Raw genomic sequence first — 21,166 nt, forward strand, 5'->3', positions numbered from 1 at the left:
GAAATAAACCCTAGAGGATGCATGTTAGCAGTAGCAGCACTGCATATAATAGTAGCAGAGACCCATCCTGCCTGGGTTGGTAACGGCCTGCTTGCCAGTTTGACACAGAAGTGAATAATTTTTAAACTACAGATAGGCCTGATTTGAGAACTGTCAACTTCACTATTTCTGAGTCTTGGGGTTCCCCAGGCTCAGATTTTAATTCTGTATCTGAACTTCCTGGCCATCCACTATCATTTTAGTTTAATACATATTTAAATGTTTAACAAAATGGGACTCCAAGCATACGTACATTTCCTCTAGTTTCGGTATGTACATTTCCTCTAGTTTCGGTGCAGCTGCACATGGAGTTACCTTTGCCTTAAGCACATGCCTGAGGGGTCTGCTGAATTAGCAGCCACCTGAAAGTCTGGATCTAAAGTCTGGGGAAGTTCAGGTTTGGATCTAAAATAACTGTGGTACACTTGCACTTCCAATGTAAAGAAGGAACATGCTGGACTTGAAACTCACTACAAGCAAGTCCTTGAAAAGTCCTTGCAGTTTGCTAATGTCTGGTGTGATCTTGAGGATAAGCTAGAATTTCCCTTTTACATAGTGGTAATGTTGACCTGCAAATAACGGGGAGTTACAATTCTCCCCAGTGTCCCCTGCTTCCTTGATGCCTGCCTGTCTGTAGTCCGTACCTTCTTACTTGGACAGCATTCAAATGTCTCCTTTTGGAGGTTGCCACTAACGACTGCTTTGAGCCTCTCTTGAATCTTTCATTCAGTAAACTTCAAGCACAGGTGTATGTTAATGGGTTTGCATCTTTAGGGTGGTAATATTTTTCCAGTTACCGCAGTGGCCCAACATACCTACTCAAGAAACTTGAACTGAGCGGATTTCCAGTTGGGAGGACATAATTTTGGTTCTTTGATATAAACAGCTCTCCTTTCATGCCCTTCCAAGTCAGCTACAGTAGACTCCTAATGTGTACTATGCCTGCCTGCAAAACCAACTTGTTTAACTAAGTCCGTAACCACCCCTGGAGCATGGGAAACACAACCACTAAACACTCCTGTAATTTTATGTTAAAAGTGAACATCAAATTTAGTCAAGATGAACTGAAAAATACAGTGGTCCAAAGTACTTTGAGCAATCTTTGCTGAAAGACTTAAAATTGGAAGAAATGTTTAATGTGCCTGCAGATCAAAGCTCAGGTAAAGCTGTACGTCCTTCATTAAGCTGCGCAGAATGCTTTGGAAATACTGATCACTACTTGGTATAATGAAAGGAGAAAACTTCAGAGCGGATCTACTGTGCAATAGAAGATCACATCAGGCATCGGTTCAGCTTCTGCCCAGGTAGACACTGAGGGTCACAGGTTTTTGAGCTCTTCAGAGAAAGGTGTGCATTGCTAACTTTTCCCTCTTTCATGGGCATTGTTTGGGAAAGCTTGCAAGGCAATTCCATCCACACCATGGCCTCGATCTGTCCCCTTCTCAAGGGATCAGAACGTATTGGCAGTGTGCCACTCAAGACAGTTGCTCCTAACCTTGCTTGTCCAGATTTCTACTACATTAATGTACACAAAGTTGGTTTGCTATTACAGTAAAAAAAAAAAACCACCAAACCCCCAAACCCAACAACAAATAAAAACCCACAAAACTTTATGGGATACCTCCAAATATGAACCAGAGTTACTTAAATATTTTAGAAGAATCTTCTGTCTTTGGAAGTTAGTTAGCAAACTTTGCTGTGAAATTTGGTTTTCATGAGAATAGAAATTGCATTTAAACAAATACACTTCGTAGGTTTTACAGTTGTTCTTGGTTAGCAAATGATCTGAGAGAAAAGATGTCACCATTCACCTACCTATGCTGCATTTTGGCTTTTGCTTTAAGCTGTTCTAAGGGTGATTCCCTGCTGAAAGAGGTAGTCCTGGCCTTGCCATTTCCCGGGCCTTGCCATTTCCCACCCCATACCTTACTAGCACTTGTACCCTTCAAGCTCCTTTGCAGAGAACTAACCTAGATAAACAATCCACTAAGAAAAAGGTTGCTTCACTTTATTTACAATAATATTTTTCCTGGCTTAGTTTTCAGTTGACTTAACAAGGGTTAGCAAAAAAAGAGGTGGTGGGAATGTGCAGAAGAGTAAGTGAAAGGATGGGATTTCCTTTCTGTTTATAGCTGGATTTTTAGTTCCTGTTAAAGCAAACAATCTGTAGCACAGCTAGCTTGTATCAGTAACTAATCTTGCTTTTTCTCTGTCTGGGCTGAAAGAATAAACAAACCTTTTCAAAAGGTAAACAAAGGGCACAAATGGTGACAAGAGAAATAAAGAGATTTGAAAAAAGAAACTGAAACCAGGAGCTTCTTTCTCTGGTGTAAGAACTTTGAAGTTCTTTTTGGCCTTCAGGAAGGGAAATGTTTTGCTTAAGGGTTTGCATTAGGAAATCTGGTGGGACAGAATATTTTCAAATTCTTTAGCTTGCTTAAACCTTACTAGTGAAGACATGCAAATTTGTCTCCTTAGTGCATTTAATTCTTGAAATTTAACTTAGCTCTGCTAGACTCTTAGCTTACTGTTGTTGTTCATGGCCACTAGACACAGGAGTTAAGAGAACATTTGAACTGTAGGTACTCTGCAACTTTCAAACTCTGGATTTGTGTGTTGCCTTTTGGTATTTTTAGAGAAGAACAAGAACACATAACATTATGTGTCCTTTCATGCTCTTAAAATGAAATCTCTGACCTTATGTTTAACCCTATCTCACTCTTTTTCATCACATCAGCAATCTGATTTTTCCTCAAATCCACAGTTTTGACTTGAATGCTGTGAGGGTCATTTTTGACTGAGCTTGCATAGAGTACAAGTGGGCCAATGTACTCTGAGTTTAGCAAAGATTTTATTTCACTCTCAGCTGTCTTCCTTTCCAGTGAATTGCATATTAGGCTGTCATTAAGAAGAGATGAACTTTGCTCTGGAAATTTGTAACCCGTTATTCCAAGATTAGAGCTTTAAGATGGGGGGGATTGAAGCAACACCTTCCTCTAGTCAACAGAAGGCCAGGCAGTTGTAGCATTCAGTCACTAAAAAACAAAGAAACCCCAGTGTCCTGTTATGGCTGGTTGCCTTTGGTTGTCTTTCATGGAGCAATAGGCACTGCTGTGTCAATCTGCTCTGTGCAGTCCAGTCTTTCACTCTGGCAGGTCATCTTTCCAACACTGTTGGAAACCATTAGTTGGCATTAGCATGTAAACTAGTTTATCTCTGCTCAGAGAAGAGAAGAGGGAACGAGATTATATTCATTGTAGCTTTTAATCAGCTGCTGTTGGCATAGCCCCGAAGGCCACAGTCTGTGGGCTATGCTCCAGACCTGCTGCAGGAATATATACAGCTGTGGTGAGAAATAAAATAGGCAAGTGTGTATGGGGGAAAGCCCAAGCATGTTTCATTTTTAAGTGAGGAATTATGAAGCGTAACTGAACGGCTTTCCCCTTAAAGATTAGATAGCACAGTTGCAGCTAGCCTCCCTAGAGATCTGGGAGGGAGGAGAAGCTGTGTCAGACAGATGGCTATAGTAATTGCTTTTCTTTTTCTCCCCGTCAGTAGAAAAGCTTGGGAAGCAAAACTGTAAGGCCTAATTCTTCTGCAGTGAAACTGGTCTTGCATGTGAAAACTTGAACAGTCTCTGCTAGGAATTGAATTTATAGCAGTTTAAGAGAAGAACACAGAGCAGATTAACTGACTTGTTTCTTTTTTTTTTCCCCTAGTATCACATCCTTATTCACATTTTAATTGTCGTGGCAAATTCAATTAGCTCAAGTAATGAAGAACTGCATGGTATGTGTAAAGATTCAACTTTGGTAACCTATGTCGGGGACTGGCATTGTTTCACACAATACTGTTTGATCAATTAAGCTTTTTTCTTTTTTGAATTTGAGAAGCTATGTGTAACTGCCTCTTCAATTAAAAAAAAAAAGTTAAGACCACAAGAATAATCACACAGAAGCTAGGAAATGCCTGAGTCAAGGTTGCCAAGATAACCATGTTCCAGCTGCTTGGCTGGTGTATGTTTTGATATGATCTTTAGTTGCATGGCTATCCAGACTTTTTATCAGAGGACAGGACTGCTCTGAAGTGATCAGGGGTTGTCCAATCTCTTCTGCAGATATTAGCAAGGTGCAATGAAGCAAGACAGTTGTTGTCAAGCTCCTGCGGCTTGCCAGCTTCCTAAAACCTTCCCATTTACTTTTGCATCTCCATGTAGTGAATTAAAACATGCTTATCATCAATAAGTTTTTTTCTGAAATCTGTGAACCTGCAGCTATTGGCTCAATATCAGCTCATGTCAGCCTAAAGCAGGGTTTTCTCAGCAGTGGTATCTGTCCCACAGGAAAAGGGTATGTTGCATCTGCCCAAGAGGCTGAACACCACTTCCTGCAGGCTTGTGGCTTGCAGTACACAGACTAGGAAGGCTACAGAGCCTCTTGGGATGAAGTTAGTGGAAGATATGAACAGATTAATGCTAGGCAAAATGTCATGGCTTTAAAACAACCCCAGACCTGTGTCTTCCGCTTTGCTTTTAAGAATTTTTTCAAGCTTTTCTTTTAGTCAAAGATTAAAAACTTCCTTCAGCCGCTCCAAGTAATTATATGTTTCCAAGGACTGGGACTTCTATTGCAAGCTCTGTGCTGTGATGGTGTTACAAATTCATCAGTATGAATACCTTTAAGCACTGTCCTAGAGGAAGATGCAAGAGAGCAAATGTGACCTTGTGTGCTGTTGGCTACAGCTACTGACATTTCATAGCCACGTGATCTGATTTGCTGTTTGGGCTCACGAGGCACCTTCCCTTGTTTCTTCAGATTTTTCTCAATCTCCTGCTAGTTTCTTCTGCTACAATTTCTTTTCACAGCATGCCAGTGTGTGAGCTATACTCACTTACTTGAATATGTGATTCCTAGTCACCAAATGTATTTCATACCACCTTTCTCATCTGAATGTCTCCTGCTGAGTGTGGGTTTTACAGCAAATCCCATGTGGCTCGTCTTGCCTAGGCAGGGGATTTAATGAGAACTAACTGGCACTCTGCAGTTCTTGTTTCCAGTACTTCATCTTATCCTTACACCACAAAATTCTTTCGGTAGAAAAAGGATATTTAGAAAAATTGTTGTTTTTTAGAGCAAGCTAATAGAGCAGCTTTATGAAGAGCAGGGGGGGTGTGTGGATTTCTGTTTTGCTCAAGACTGGTTGATATTGACGATGCCTTCATATTGGCATACATTAAAAGCAAGTTATTGTACTGGTAGGTTTCTTACCCTGGAGGGATGAGCAAGTCTCTGAGAGGCTAGAAGGTTTTCTAGTTCATTTTCCATTTCTGTCAAGCCTCCTTGTGATTGTCTCATCCATCGTAGAAACCTTTGCTCCATTTTAGCAACTGTTTGGTATAAGCTCAGTCCTGGTCACCCAAACCTGAGTGCACCTGTCTACCTGTGGGACTGCACAGTTGTCACCACATCTTTGCATCTTCTGGATGCTGAAATCAACAGTATTTTCTTCAATGGATGCTCTAAGGTTTCTCAGTTCTGAGAGTCCAAGCTCTGTTTTAATTATTTTGATTATTTCCCTCACTCCACTTCTGAGTTGGGGGTTTTTTGCTATTTTTTTGGTTCAGCTATAGTCACCTCTAAACACCCATTTTTTTTCTCTTCTGTCTCCATCTTGCTGCCAATCTGTGGTTTGAAAAGGGCATATCTATTACTATTACAGTGATTCAGAAACACTTCAAGTAGGCTGTCTGAAGGATGCTAGAAGTCTTTGACCAACAATCTGGAAACACTTGTCAGTACCTATTGAGAATTCTATTCATAGATTACAGAACCTTTTTGTTGCTGGTTCCTTGGGTGTAGTATTTATCTGACTCTAAACAGGGCTATCAATACACTTTTCTTAAGCAGCTAGCAGAGAAATCAGGCTTATGGTGTTCTCTGCTTTCTAATAAATAACCTTGTATATTCAAAATTATTTTGTTTTGCGTTTCCTTCTTTACTCTGCAGTTTCCCCCACAGAGCCCATTCTGGACATGCATGGGGCAAGCTGTAGAGTAAAAAGGAAAAACTTAACACGTTACTGTTATTTAGTTGCTTTGGGAATGTATACCTGCCTCTTTCAGTTTCCTCAAAACCTGGAGTACCATGTGGCCGTGGGCTGGGATCTCTGTGCTGCCACCATATACATAATGAATCACCATAAAACTCACTTTAGGTGGGGGAGGAGGTAAACACAGCAACTCAGGGGCAGGCTATAAACTACTTTGTGGGTCCTCTGACTCCCTGCTTTGCCTGTGACAGTTGCACAAGACAGATGACAATGTGCCAGTTCACATGTCCTTCCTATGCACAAAACTGTTGTTGGAAGGGAATAAAACAGACAGACTCTGGGAATCCTGATGTCTAAGGATTTATGGATGTTTGATGTAGAGGCAAGAAAAAGCTGTGGGAGGAAGAGTGAGATTACTGCTGCAGCATGGCACTCAGCTGCCTTGAATAATGTCAGCTGGGGTCAGCAGGATACCTGTGGGGAGATCAGGAGGCTGTTCTGTCATTCAGTCTTTAAGTGACCATGTGCTGTATCAAAAGCAAAGACCAGCAATGGGATTGCTAGTTACATTTGTAAAGGTGTAGAATGGAAATCAGTTCTCTGTCTCTAGTTGTTCAGTGGGCTTTCCTTTCAGAAACTGAGCATAACTCGCTGAATATCATGCACCAAATTTAGCTTGACTATCTGTTTCAATGGATTCCCACAGACCATAACACAGAGTTATCTCAGGTCAACGGTGTCTACAGACACAGAGACTCAGAACAATATTACTGTTTTAACCTTTCTGTTGCTCTGTCTAGAAATTTGCAGGCTTTTTGTCCTACTCTAAAATCAATTGTAAGTGAATGTCCTGTTGATGGAAAGGTCTTAATGGCTGTACCACTTCTGGAGAATGACTCTCTTTCAGCACCTGCAGAACAAATATAGAACAGAGAAGAGCATATTATGCTTCTTGAGTGGAAGAGACCAGCCTTGTTCTGGCCTTGTGCAGTCTTTGCCCCCTTTGGCCTGTTTGTTATAGAAGCCTTGTGCATGAGGGTCATGGTGAGAGAAAGGATGTGAGTCTATTTTCCCCAAGCAGATATCAAACGATGTCAGCGATATGCTGGAAGATCATCCACTAGCGGCACCCTGTGTAGCACAGGGCACTTCTACAGGTAGATGGGCGTTGCTTTTAGCAGTTCTGCTGTAGCAATCAAGGCTGGAGGAAAGAGGGTGTGATGGGGTGATCCGGACAACCACTGCACTATGGCTGCTAAGAAGTAGTGTAATGCATCAGAGCACAAGGTTAAGTTGCTCTGATGTCAGGGCAGAGATGAGGCAGATCCCACTCTTAATTCCTGTTCTGTGAAGTCTGGAGAGAAAAGCAAACACTGAGTTGGTGTTAGAATGTATTTGTACCTGGCAGAATGACCAGGATCCCTTATCTTACTTGAACAAGCTGTGTCAATCAGCTGAGAGCAACAGGGCTTTGTAAGGTTTCTTGCTATCCCAAGAAAAGGCAAACTCTCTTTGTTTTGACAGGGTCATCTCTATAGGTTAAGTCATGAGTCTGTGTGTAAGATGCTGTTGTGAAGCTGTGTTGGGATGTAGTTTTCATTGTTGCAATTCTGGTGCCTTGGGGTGGGGAGAGGATATGGTGGCTTTCCTACAAAGGCTGTATTGGCCTTCTGATGTGTTGTGATCTCTACTGCATATTCATGTTTTGACGGAGAGAACAAGCTAAGTTGTCCCACTATGCTTTTTGAAAAAAATTGCTCTCTTCCCTACCAGCCCCCACCAGTTCAGGAGATCTTGAGTCTTGCTGATCTCTTATGTATACACACTGTACCTACACAGTCAGACTCAGATCTTGGACAACTCTTGGGCTCCATTCAGGTGATCAGAAAGGTAGTATAAAATATGTTTGGTGACTAGGAATCACACATTCAATGAAGTGAGTATAGCTCACACACTGACATGCGGGGCTCGTGGGCCATAACTGTGTGGCTCAGTGCTCTGCAGACACCCCGCTTGGTTACTTGGAGCAGTATATCTCTGCTCAAAGTAAAAAGAAACTAGTTTGTGTCCAAAGCTAAACCTTAGCGCTGCTAACTCTGTGCAACAGTGTAAATACATGACCATAGCAGTAGATTGAAATTACAGTAAGTTCTGTGAACATCACTGAAACCGAGCTCTTTAGCTGTGATTCATTAGTCTGCTCTTCCGGTTGCTCTTAGCCACCTGCAGTGTCAAGAATCAGAGAAACTGATAGTGGTCTGCATAAACAAGATGGAAATGAAGGTCCCGCATTAAAAACATCACACATTCTAGTTTGACTTTTCCCCTTTTTAGTTCAAAGGGAGGATTTGCAGAATCAGCCCCCTTGAGATTTTTTTTCAATTGCTTGGAATTACTGCCTCGTTTTGTGCATCAGCCAAAATCTATGCAACTTCTTTCCATATTCTGTGTCACCATCTGACTAGGAGAGGGCAATGGCACATGCTCTTTGGTTACTTTGTCTCAAGGCATTAGTGAAGTATTTGAAAGTCGAATGAGCCTGAAGAGTTAGGGGATGAACAGAAAAGTTTCCAAGTGACATTGTGTAATTTAAAACCTAGAATCCCTAGTTCTGGAAAAGATCAGAGTGAATGTCTGAAAGCAAGACAGAGATGGTATTTTTGGGAAGCAGACTAGGACGCATGAGAAAGTAGCTAATTCCTAACCTGCCTGACCTCCCTCTCTCTGTTTCTGGACGGTTTGTTTAAAAGCAGGTGCACCAAAGTATTTCAGTGCCTGCATTGTATTGACATCAGTTAAGATCTTGGTGCTTAAATAAGGCAACTACCTGCCTTTAGTCTGACCTGTGGTCTATCTGGACCCAGCTTCCTTCCTTTGACCTGTTGATTGGGCAGTTAGAGGTGAGCTGTACAAAGCCAGGACTGGTGGTTGTTCTGTAGCTGTAGAGTGGCTAAAGGATTAATTAAAATAGGTGCTATTGTAATGTAAACCTGGATCCTGTCAGCTGAGCTGGCAGATACTCCCCAGTAAATATTGCTGGACTAGACTTGGGTGAATGAGGAGAGCAATTGGGTGCACCTGTTACAGAAAGAGATCAAATTAGTTCAATGTGAGATTATAGTTGCTGGTCACTGAATAGATCACACAAAAATTGTGGTGATTTTTCCCCAGCTGCTTGCCAAGTTATTTTTTTTAACTTTTCAGTGTTTACTTCAAAAGAACAGGCTTTGTTTTTGTGAGAAGAAAGCCTCACAGCCCCTTATTTCCTCCTTTTACTATGTATTTGCTTGTAGCGGAAAAAGCATCAGCAAAGGAAACTGTTCTGGATTGGTTGGTTAAACAAAGTCCTCAAGCAGAGACTAGGGAGTTTAGGGTGGAACATGGCACTGTGTCTGAAATAGACTTTACTGTTTCAAAGACTGAAAAGCTGTTTTATGTGGGAGGCCAAATGCAGTGGCTTAATATGGAACATGAAGTAGTAAGGATCAGGCTGTCAGCTTGAGCAAACCTGTGACAAGCTCTGGCAAATCTACTGGAGCTGGTTTATGAAAAGCTCTCTCTGAAATCGCAAAAATAAAGTAAGTAGGCTGAAGATGAGACTTTGTAAGTATCATAAACTTCTTCGTGATATCATATAACATCTGAACCAATAGTCAAGCCAGATTATTTTCCTTTGAATGTCATCTTTGTTTTGCTGGGTTCATAAAGGATGGAAAAATTGTCATTTAAGTTTTTATTAGCTCATTGAAGATTTCTGTTTTTACTTGCACAGATGAAATCATGCAGCAGGAGATACGGCCGCTGGTTGCAGTGGATATAATAGAGCAACTCCACAGGCAATTTGCTATCTTGTCAGGTAAGAGTTGCTGGTAATTACACTCCGGGATTCTCTTGGAAATGTGCTGGAATCTGTCATGCTGACTGTCACCCTTCAGCTCTGTACAGCAGCTGCAATAGTATTTTTATATTGCTAGTGAAAAGTGCTGTTACAATCAGACATTCACAGTGTATGGAACTGATAAATGCCAACTTGCTGTGCTTGTTTTTCTTAAGGCAAGTTAATTTTCCATGCTCTCCACAATGGGGTGGGGGGAACAGATTTAGAGGTTAAGAAATCAAACAAATCTTTCTGTACGTATCTGCACAATGTCCAAGCACCTTGTTTGTGGGAAAGATTTTGGTCTATCATGGAGTTATTCATGACCTTCCCCCTCTTCCTCAGTAGCCTTTGTTTTAGAAATTATTCATTTCTAAAGTGTAAGGTTCTAATCTTTTAAAGATTTGATTATTACATATTCCTTAGTTTGCAATCACACAAAGTGACGCAGTTCCTGCCCTGAATTGAAATATTTGCCAAATTATTTAATACACTTATTTCAGATACTATAGAAGAGAAATCCTTATCTGGGTCCTAAAATGGCCTCTGCTGTTGACTGCATGGCCTCTGGCAACTCCTTTTGTCTCTGTTTCTGCCTGTTCTGCAAATAAGGGAATTAAGAATTTGCTTTCCTTCTTCCCCATAGACACACAGTGAAGTATCACGAATTTGCACAAAATACTGAGATGTTCATGATAAGGTACTCTTGGACAGCCTGTACTTCTCTGCTTGGTGGAGAGGAACACTGGGTACACAGTGCAGCAAGTACACAGGCCCAGCTCTGCAAACGATCAACTCAGTAGGCCCAATCCTTTCTGCATCTTCACACTTTTAAGTACACTCCAAGCTGCCAAACAGAATCCGAGTCTTAAGTTACTGAGAATTCTTTATGGGGGTCTGAATATTAACACTTGATTTTTGGAGGTTTCTAGGTAGTGTCTTGCGGCTGTTCCACAAGCTCAGTAACTAACTGTTTTGCATTCAGCCAAGGATATTGACTGGTCAGAGGTGGAACCAGCTGCCTTCTCACCTGCAGTAAATCATCTCATGGTCACATCTTCCCAGAATTCCTAATAAACACAAACCTCCATGCAGAACAGTGTCAGCAACTGCATAAAATTGCTCAAACCTTTTGCATCCCACCGTTGTACTCAGTGTAGGGTAACTAGGAAATGCTAGTGTAGTATCTATCCTAAGACAATTTTTGTGGGGTAATGTTACGGTATTCTCCTTTGGCTGTCCAGGCATTTGCCTGCATACCATGTGCTTAGTATAGCTCTGCCATGCCAAACTGGAGAGGATAGTGAGTAACTAGTTGTTGTTAAGTGCTCCACATCTGCCTGCCAGAGATTTCAATGCACAGATGCCACAATAAGGTCTCAGAAGCATTAGGTGGTCAGGGAAAGCTGGGAAGCCCTTTCCCTTAAGGTGCTAGCTGCTTAACAGAAAAAAATAATGACTGATGGGTGGGAATTGGTAGTCTCTTAATCTGGTGGCTGTTGTCAAGTTTGAAACCAATCCTCACTTAAAGAACTGATTCAGGAATGCTACTCAGATCCTTTTATTCATGCTAAACTGACTTTAAAATATTCTAAATACAAGGAAGGGAACAGGGAATCTAATCACTGTTCAACTCCTTTTAGGTCTTGATGTTAACTTCAGTCAGATCACAAGTGGGATGCTTGTCTGCTCTTTGTAAGCAAGAAAACACTTATCAGCTGGTCTCTCTACAATGCTCTGCTTGCTTTTTCTGCTCACCAGCCATGCAGAGCTGCTGAAACCAATATTGTTTTCAAAGCCTTTGATTTAACAGATACACAAATGCCTGAAAACACTTATATCACTGTAAAGAACATCATGCATGTTGAGAATTCAGTGCCTCATGTGCAATGCCTATACAGTAAAATGTGGAGGACTACTTTTCTTAAACCCCATTACCTTGCAACATTTGAGACCATTAATAAAAGCTATATATGGCATGTAATGAGCAACTTGTGGAAAGTGGTTTACTAAACAGGAAGAAAAACCCATTTCCACTTCCAGCTAGAACATTAAGCATGGCACAGAAATGTCAAGGGTAAATATAAAAAAGCATTTTTGTATTTCTTTATGGACTCATTTCAGCAGTGCCTGTATTCTCACCTGCTATTTTAGCAAGTTCAACTCTTCACATTTGATCTAATTCTTTTACTTTTCAAAGCAACAAGAAAGGTGTTTAAATAAGACTATTTAAACCGAAGGTGCTTAAAGACTTTGGAAATAAGTCTTCATAGAAGGCAGGGCTGAGGGGCTTGTTTGTTAGGGATTGGCAAGTAACTCGTTCATCAGCATACAGGTAACTAATAACAAATAGCAAAAGTGAGTGAAAAGGTGTCTTTCATGCCCCCATCTACATAAATAAGAAATCCCATCTGAAGAATTTTCAGGCTTATCTGAAGTCTTCTCAGTACAGTCCAGAAATGATATCCTAATAAGAAACAGGGTAGTATAGTTCATAGTTTCTAAGCTGATTTCAGTCTGAAGTTTACAGCTAAATTTGGAAACCTGGGTGCCTCCACTCCAAAATCCCCATGGCAGCCTGTGAAGAAGATCATGAACATAAAATCATATACTCAGAGGTCCCTTTAGCCCAGTATCTGATTCTGTTAGTGACCACTGGTGGTCACAGGTAAAATATAACAACAGGAATCTTCTTTACTGTCCCTTTATTGCCTCCTCCAAACTGAGGTTTAGGTACAAGCCGGAAAGGAGTATACTTTTCAAAAATGCATTTCTCTAAATAAGTGTAACTTTCTTTTTCCTCTAAGAAAAGATTGGGGTTTTTATCCAATGAAAACAGATCTGGGCACTTTTCTGCCTCATTTCACTTATTAAACTAATTCACACATAAATAACCTCATTTGATTTTGATTATTTTATTTCTTTTTTTCCAGGCAGCTCTGCAGCCTTTCCTTAAAACATGCTGCTTTTCACTAGGCACAAGCAACCACAAATATTTTGGTGCTTCAGTGCTTGCCTAATGGAGACCGAAAATCTCCTGATACTTAGCCTATTTCTTGGTTTTCCATGCTGATATGTTCCAGCTCAGTAGCCACTGTCTGAAAAAAAAAAAAAAAACCAAACCAAACCCTCTGCTCTTAGGCCCCATCACTGTGGGCAGTAAAAGATACTCCCAACTTGTAGAGTGTTTGGGGCATATAACATGTTTTTCTGAATAACTTCATAAAAATGGTATATGCTGATTTATACTAGTTGGGGTTACTTCTTTCACTCTGGAGGCTGCAGCCTCTGCAGCCTCCAGAGGGCAGCTAGCCACCTCTTCCGCACATGCAGGGCTCAGGATGTTAGCGGTTAGTCTGGTTTGTGCTACTCCACAGCCTCTAGCTTTGTAGAGCTCTTCTGTTCAGCCCTGTGGACCCCAAATCCATCTGTCCTGTGATAATGAAAGTAACTGTTTGACTGTTGCAGAGTTTGTTATAAATGAATATTTATTTGGTTAATATCAGCTTTTTATTAACAGCTGATGGCTGAGGCAGATGCAGTGAAACTGTAATATTCCTTTGCAATAAAGCAGAAAGAGTAGAATGATTGAAGTCAAAGGCTCTTTTGTTTTCTCTGGACATGACTCATTAGAAACACTTTCCTCTACTATTGCTGTGTACAAAGTTCTTAAAAGAGGATCTGACTGTCTTGCAGACTCTGAGCAGATGGTAGGAATTATTTAACAAGCCTAATGAGTTTGGGTTTTGACTGCGTCAGGGTCTGAATGTATTAGATACTAACAGCCTCCTGTTTGTCCTGGCCCTCTAGCTACCAGACTGACCAAGACTGTACTGTCCATGCCAAGAACAGGGAAACTCTCCAAAGCCTTCCCTGGTCCACTGTGGTCATGGAAAAGACTGTGGTGTAATGTGACAATGTCCTTAATCATGTAGTTCTACTTCGGTCATCTCTTTTTCCATGCGCTGATCTAGCCCTGCTTAGCTTGTGAGGTCTAGTGGGAGTACTGGTTCTTGTGGTTAAAGTCTAGTTTTGAAATCACTACTGCCTCTTTCCTTTCCCTGAAAACTGAACTCCCAATTATGGGACTACAGCTGTGACAACATAGGAGTGTACAGCTATGTTTGTGTGTTTCCTGTAGTTGTTAAGGGAACTAGATCGCAAAGTTGGGTAGTACTGAAAACCTGGCTATTCTAACACACACCAGTTTTTACTGAAGAATAGAGAACCACTGGTAAAATACTGTTCCTGTCCTGCTGACAGACTAATAACCTGCTGTACCAATCTGCTCATGGAACTACTGCTATCCCCTCCCTTTTTATCTGCAGCTTCACAACCTGTTCTTATCTGTAATTACTCTGTCAAAGAGCCCAATCTGCTATTTGCAGCAATAATGGATCCTGTTACTAAATCATGAATTTATTAGACAAACTGTCACGAAGTCTATTAGCAGAGATTCATTTTCTTTGTGTTCTGCTCCTGTTAAATCAATGGACTTCAGTGGATGGGAGACCATATCTGAAAATGGTAACTGACTTGGAAGCCGGAAGCTGGTTTATTTAATTTCCAGCACCTGGAGGGTATTTAGCCATCTGCTTCCTGTTTAAACTGAGCCTTTTGGAAAACCTGGCCTGACCTTGCAAAAAGGACTGTTTGGAGCTTGTGTAAAAAATCTAGACCCGGGAAGCATGATTTAACTTTAATGAGAAATTCAGCATTCACAACCCTGAATCAACATGGAAAACCAAAACAGCAGAGCATGGAAAAAAGAAAACCTGACCAAAGCAGTGAAACTTCAGCCAAGATATCACTGAAATCTTCAGCTGTCTGACTCAGGAGATGAATTGTACAAGGTCTGCTATGACTAAGGGAGCTCTCTGCATGTGGGCACACCCAAGCAGTTAGCCTGCACGTGTCAGCAAAATTTGAAAGAAAACTTTCCAATACTAACTGATGAGTTGGTGTCTGTGGTAGGCTGGGGAGGTATACACTGTAAACTTGCAGACAAACTTTTGGAATGTCTCCTGCCCATAGCCTGTTCGTTGTTTTTCTTTTTTTTTTTTTTTTCCAAGGGATTCAGCATATTTGGTAAGCTCTAATAGATGTTACTTTACGAATCCTGCTATTGGTGTTACAAGAAGAGCTGCTGGCTATGGAATAGGACTTCACTGTAGCCCCTGATTGTCTAAACCATGGATATTTTTGGTCCCTGGATATAGGAGTCATAGGTGGGCTAGAAGTGGGGAGTGGGAGATTTCCTAGGATCTCCATCGTGTCCAGGAACTTGGCCTGAGGTTGTGATTGCTTTTACATCAGTCATACTGACATGCAACTTCAGCTGTCAGAGCTCTCAGAATTCAGCACTCACACCTCATTTGTCAATCACACCCTTTACACTGCAAAGCAAAATTAAATTTTCTCTGCTGCCATATCGCTTTCTCCCCCATGCATCTTCCTCCTCCAAATATTTCAGCTGTTTTGTTTCCACAGCTGAATTCTGGCCTCATCTTCACTGCAACAGCTAGCCAGGCTGCATTGGCAGCTGGAAAGACTATCTAATAAGAGCAACTATAAATGCTGCTTTGTGTCCTGGGCCTTGGGGAATTGGCACCCATAAGAGTAAGCAATGATCCCATTGCCATGCCTTGTACTACGCTGATGCAGCTTGTGTGCCATCTCTCCTACTTTTCTTTCCTTTCCACACTCACTCTGTACTTCTGTCCTGTCACTCAGCTTCTTCCTGTGACTTTGCCCTTAGGCCACAAGAGAAGAGGAAAAGTTGAGCAAGAAGCTGGGGTGGAAAACACGGAAAGTACCCAGGAAGAGGAGGAAAGGGATGCTGTCATTCTGAGTGGCAAACCAGGCAGAAGGTCAAGCTGACTGTAATCTTTTCCTCTTAAGTCTTGCCTTTTTCCAGGCAGTCCAGCCTTCTGCTCCTCCAACTCCTGAAGTTGTCTGCCTTGGTTGTGCTCCAGGTTGTTGAGTAGGACACATCTGTGTGTGACTGAATGCAAATGATTTAACTGCTTTCTGATACTTCAAGATCGTTAATCAGAATGCCCTTCCCCAAGCAGCAGTGGGTCCATACCTTTGACACAATGAGTTTGGGTTGGATGCAAGTCAGGTTTTTATCTGCAGAAGCAGAGAACAGAAAGGAGGTGGACCCCTTGAAGGAAATTGATGGAGCTGAATCAAGGTGGCAGCATGTGTTGTGTTTGTGGGTGCTATCGTGGGTGCTATCTGGGAGGAGAGCTCAGGTCTGCATCAGGAGATGGTAGACAAAATCTGGTTGAGTTTCCCCTGCAGGCAAAACTCTGGGGTTAGCTGTGACAGAGCAGCCTGTGGTCTGACTGAGGAGCAGAGGCGCTACCACCATTGCTGATTGGCCTGGCCTTGGCCAGCAGCGGGTCCCTCTTGGAGCCGGCTGACATTGGCTCTGTCGGACATAGGAAGCCACCCCTGTAGCACCACACACATGCACCCTGCTACCAAAATTTTGCCACGCAAACCCAATACAACCTCCAACTCTTGTGGCTGCTGCTTGCAATGGCCACTGCCACCAGCGGCTCTTTCCCTTGCCTGGCACCAGCAGTTGGAGCGGCCAGGGGGTGTTGGAGATGGCTGGGTTGCTTGAAGAGTGCTGTAGAGTGGCATCTAATGGTGCCTGGAGGAGCTGCAAGTCAGCGAGACAGAGGCCTGTGCATAGCATGAAGACAGCTGCCAGGCATGGCCATGTTCCTGACACCTATTTTTCAGTGTATCTTTGTTTCTCCTTCTGACTGCACTAAACTCAAGTTATTCCTCACTTCTCCTATGGGGCTTTTTAGCTAAGCTCACGCTTCATGTTGCTTTGGCTTTTTGTCAAGATCCTTTGCTCCTGACAGTCCTTGAGTCCCCTTATCTTGCTGCACAGACACTGCTGAATAGAGCAGACGTGCCTCAGGTAGCGGTAGTGTAACCCTCTTAGCTTTGTGCTGTGTTCATGTGGCTCACTTTGTTCAGCACTTCTTTTCTGTCTCCCTCCTCTTACCCTCACTTTCTACTTAAAATATCTTTTTTTTTTCTTGAGGACTGTTTTTTTTCTTCTGTCTTTCTGTGGAGCTGCTGGAGCTTGTTTTGTCCCTGTCTACTTTACTTATGATGGATTGTAAAATTTTCTGTTCAGCAATTAAACTCTTTTCACAAGTGATGCCCAGGAGCATGGGGGTTATGCGCAGTCCCAACAAGCGCAAGGATCATATACAGAGAGTCTTTGGGGCTTAAGTCCATGCACTTAGTTCTTATGGCTGTGGAACTGACTGAAGACTGTCCCTGTTGGTATTTAGTTTGTGCTCTCTGCCCTTCCAAGACACTGAGTAGCCAGTTAAAGTATTTCAAGGACTGGAAAAAATCTAGTGGCAACTCCCTAGAAAGCAAGGTTGATGGCCCAGAAAAAAAGGGCTGCAGCTTGTCAATTCACATTCTGCAGAAATTTGCATACTGCAGCAGATCTTTGTTTAGTGTCAGGAAAAAAAAAGGCATTAACGTTTAGATGTATGGAACTGCTTTCTCATCCAGAAGAGAGAGTTTTCCAAATACCCTTGGCATATAAGGAGCTTCCCTTATATCCCTTAACATCCACTCTTGTTACCTTGTTAGATATATGGATAAATGGATATGGATCATTTTCCCTTGTAACTCAACTACAGCTCAAGGTTCAGATAGAGGCAGGAACAACCCATTCCTAACCTATTTGTGTTATTACTTGTCACCCAACGCTTCAGGCATTCCTGATCTCTCCTTGTGATAGTACTTAACAATTTCTGATCACAAAACTCCCTCAAATTTCACCCTAATTTCATGGTATGGCAGGAACTGAGGGTTTTCTTGTTTATTTCCCTGTCTGAAATATAGCTGTATTCAAGAACCTTCTGAGTGGTCTTCTGTTTTGGTTGCAGCAGGAAGTGCTACCTTCGCCTTGGAGAATGAGATGGAGCCCAAATACTGTTAAGGATGTGTGTCCTAGTCAGAGGCAAGGAGCTCCTGGCTCTTAGTTGAATGCTCAGTCTGAGGCTGCTCCTAAGTGTCCTTCTAGTTTTGTTGCCAGTGGTGAAGGGAAGAAGTCAGTGTTCAGTCTGCTTACATTCATTCCTTGGATGGCTTTTTATATGAGAAGATCCTGTGACAAAAATACACACCCACATATATACAGTGCATCATCAGCCTGCCTCATCTAGCTCAGGGAAAAGAGGCTAGAGGAAGAAGAGCACATGTATGAATGTGGATGCAAGAGAAATAGAAGATAAAAGGGACACAAAGAGACCCTGGTCAGCAGGAGCATTAGAATTGCCATGTGAAACTTGTAGTTTAAACAAATCTTGAGTATAACTGTAGGTAAACTATCAGGTGTTGAAGGAGGGGATTCAGGGGAATCTTTATCTTATCCTCCAGGGGCAAATATTGCTGCTTTAAACCAAAATATTCCAAGTTACTACATCTCCCCCATTTAGAGTATCTTCACATATCTGAAATATGTGAATGGGAAAGCGTGGTGCCCAGGAACCATGTGAATACGTACAAGATACCATCTATGAAATACCTTGGCATGCATTGAACTCTACGAGAAGAAACAGAGCAGACAAGCTTACGATTTCATTTTCCTGGCCGTTACGGTTTGTGTCCAGAAGATGTCACTAAGAAACTGTGACAAACCTTCCTAACTGGGTGCCTGTGAGTTGGTGTTCCTGATCTCTAGAGTGCAGCAAACAGTCTGGGCAAAGTCTGACTAAATTTGCATGACAGCATATTCTATGTCACTGCTGACTGCAGATGATGCAGCTAGAGTGCCCTGGGATCAAGCTACCGTGCATCAGCATTTGGCCTTATCCCAAGGTCAACGTGGAGGCCGTGGCTCTGCTCAGCATTTGAAATAGAATTCAGTGCACTGTGAATGATAGTGTTCTTTTGCATTTTGGCTGAAAGCCTTTTGAATCTCTGTAGGCCTGTTTTCTCCCTAGCAGGGTGAATTTAGTGGATGATCTAACACAAATGAGTAATTTTCAGATGTAATTAAAGCAATAATCAACCTTCAGAATGGAAAATAGGGGCTAAAGGTAGTATGCTGACAAAGCCACCATGTCACCAGATCTCAAGAAGGAAAAGGGTTTCCTTGTGCCAAATTCCTGTTTTCTAGAGCTCTCACTTTTACTTTACACAAACATTGTGTTCCTCAGTGTCCCAGCTCTCCATGGCTGGACAGCACAGAAGGGACCTTAAATAATCCAACTGAGCCTGGGAGGGCTGAGCAGAAGCATGTTGCGAATGAGTGGAATGCACCTCACTCAAAAGAGAAAAGCAGCAATATGTTTTATTGAGGTACTACGATGTTGTAAAAGTGTGACTTAACAAAGTTCGAGGGCAAGGTTCACTCTATTACTGCATGGAAGAAACATACAAAGGAGAATTGAGTTACAGTCAAGTTAGAATGATTCGCAGAGACACCAGAGACGCGAAGGGTAAGGAAGACCCTCCTGTTGAGTCATGAGGATCAGAGCAGGCCCCCTTGCTTTCTAAACTGGTGGAGCTTAGGTACAGCTAGGTCCAATCTTAGGCTCAGACTCGGACAACGGTTTGTGTCTAAAGGATTATATATGCAAAGTTTATGTAATGTTTCATTAGCATTAATTCAGCATGCAATCAAAGTTACCAAGGCAAAATCAAAATTACCGTACTATAAGGTTATGCGCAATATCAGTTGCTTACCAAAGATCTGCCATTAGTAAAAGGTCTCTTTGCCTCGAGGAGCAACCTTGAGAGGTGTCCCAGTTCGAGGGGACGTCACCACCATGCAGCCATGCTGCCTAGCAGGGAGAGCTCAAAGAAGGCTTACTTAGGCTGTCATATTTATGGGATAAAGTGGTTGGCTTGTAGTCAAATTACATGCGATGGGAAAGGTATGCACGAGACTCCTTGTATCCACAACTTTCTTTATTCCTTGATAAATGAATCTTGGAAAAGCCACCTGCTATTCCTGAGTTAATTGTGTGATCGGTGTTTCAAGCTTATATGCATTGATGCTTGTCACTCTGCTTCGTTGTCCATTTTTGGAGAACAGATTGAAACTAGAGGAGTTCACGGCCCAGATGTGGCTCAGGCCTTTACATCTTCTGGAGCCTGCACCAAACCACTGCTAGTCTGGTCAAAGGCTTGAGTGCATCCATCACACTCCACCCTGTGACTACAGTCAATCCACTTTACAAACTCATAGAGTGGTAGTACAGTTACCTCTTGCCTCTATGTCATAAATATGTGGCATATTGCAGATCAGTGGTAAGAGTCCAATTATTTGATAAGCTGTGTAGTTTAAGTGTCACAATTAATGTTGGTTATCTACCATTTCACATACAGAATCAGTTGATTGTATACGTTTTACATGTCGGATTCATGTAATTTCTTCCCATTTTTGTCAAATATACAGGATGGTTATAAGCAATAAACGTAATAAGGTCAAAACCAATGAAATTACAATTGGATGCAGCATCAAATTCAAAATTCCAGTTGCTCTTGGTGACCATCCAAAAAGAGTTTCCCATCAGTGATGTTCTCCATCTTTCTTCACTCTTTCTAGGACATGGTGTAGCTTCTCTGCATCATGGTGGATGGTAATAAGGGTTCTTTGTCCGTTGTTCCAAATTCGTTTTAGCAATTGTTTCAGGTTATCACGTTGCAACAGTTTTCTTAGCAATGTGAGATTCATTCCAATGGTGGGGTAGGCAATAAATCTTGATACAACATATAGTTAGATTGTAGCAGTTGGTGAGTTGTGACAGGAGCTGAATAACTAAAGTCATATCCCATAATTTTGGTAAAATTATAAACACAGATATTTGACTGATTATATGTCTCCACAGTGGTGTTGTCTATAAATACAGAATCACAAAGGCTTCTCATGCAAAGACAAGCACGGTTTCAGGGGTTTCATCAAGATTTATTTCAAAATTACAAACCTTTTTTTCAGTGTCAAGACAAATGTCTTGGGCCTTAATGGTAACACTTTCACAAATAAATCCTTGTTGTTCCTGTACCACACAAGCATCAACATCGATAGTTTGCCATTTGTTCCTATTTTGTTGGGCCCATGTTCTAACGGATAGAGGACAGTTTCATGGTGATTTAATCCCAGCACAATGATTGGGTATACAGTGTATACCGAAGCATTGCGTA

The 21,166-nt window shown here is 41.9% G+C and overlaps 1 protein-coding gene across 1 annotated transcript in view; it reads left to right on the top strand.

Annotated features, from left to right (window-relative positions):
* MCF2L2 (MCF.2 cell line derived transforming sequence-like 2) overlaps positions 1–21,166 on the top strand; it is a 155,364-nt gene that overhangs the window by 9,748 nt on the left and 124,450 nt on the right. Inside the window, exon 2 of the mRNA XM_059822932.1 lies at positions 9,860–9,943. Within this exon, the coding sequence (XP_059678915.1) occupies positions 9,860–9,943 (84 nt within the window). The remainder of the gene's footprint in view (positions 1–9,859; positions 9,944–21,166) is intronic.

The sequence above is a fragment of the Gavia stellata genome, chromosome 11 (genome assembly GCF_030936135.1).
Source record: "Gavia stellata isolate bGavSte3 chromosome 11, bGavSte3.hap2, whole genome shotgun sequence".
Lineage (NCBI taxonomy): Eukaryota > Metazoa > Chordata > Aves > Gaviiformes > Gaviidae > Gavia > Gavia stellata.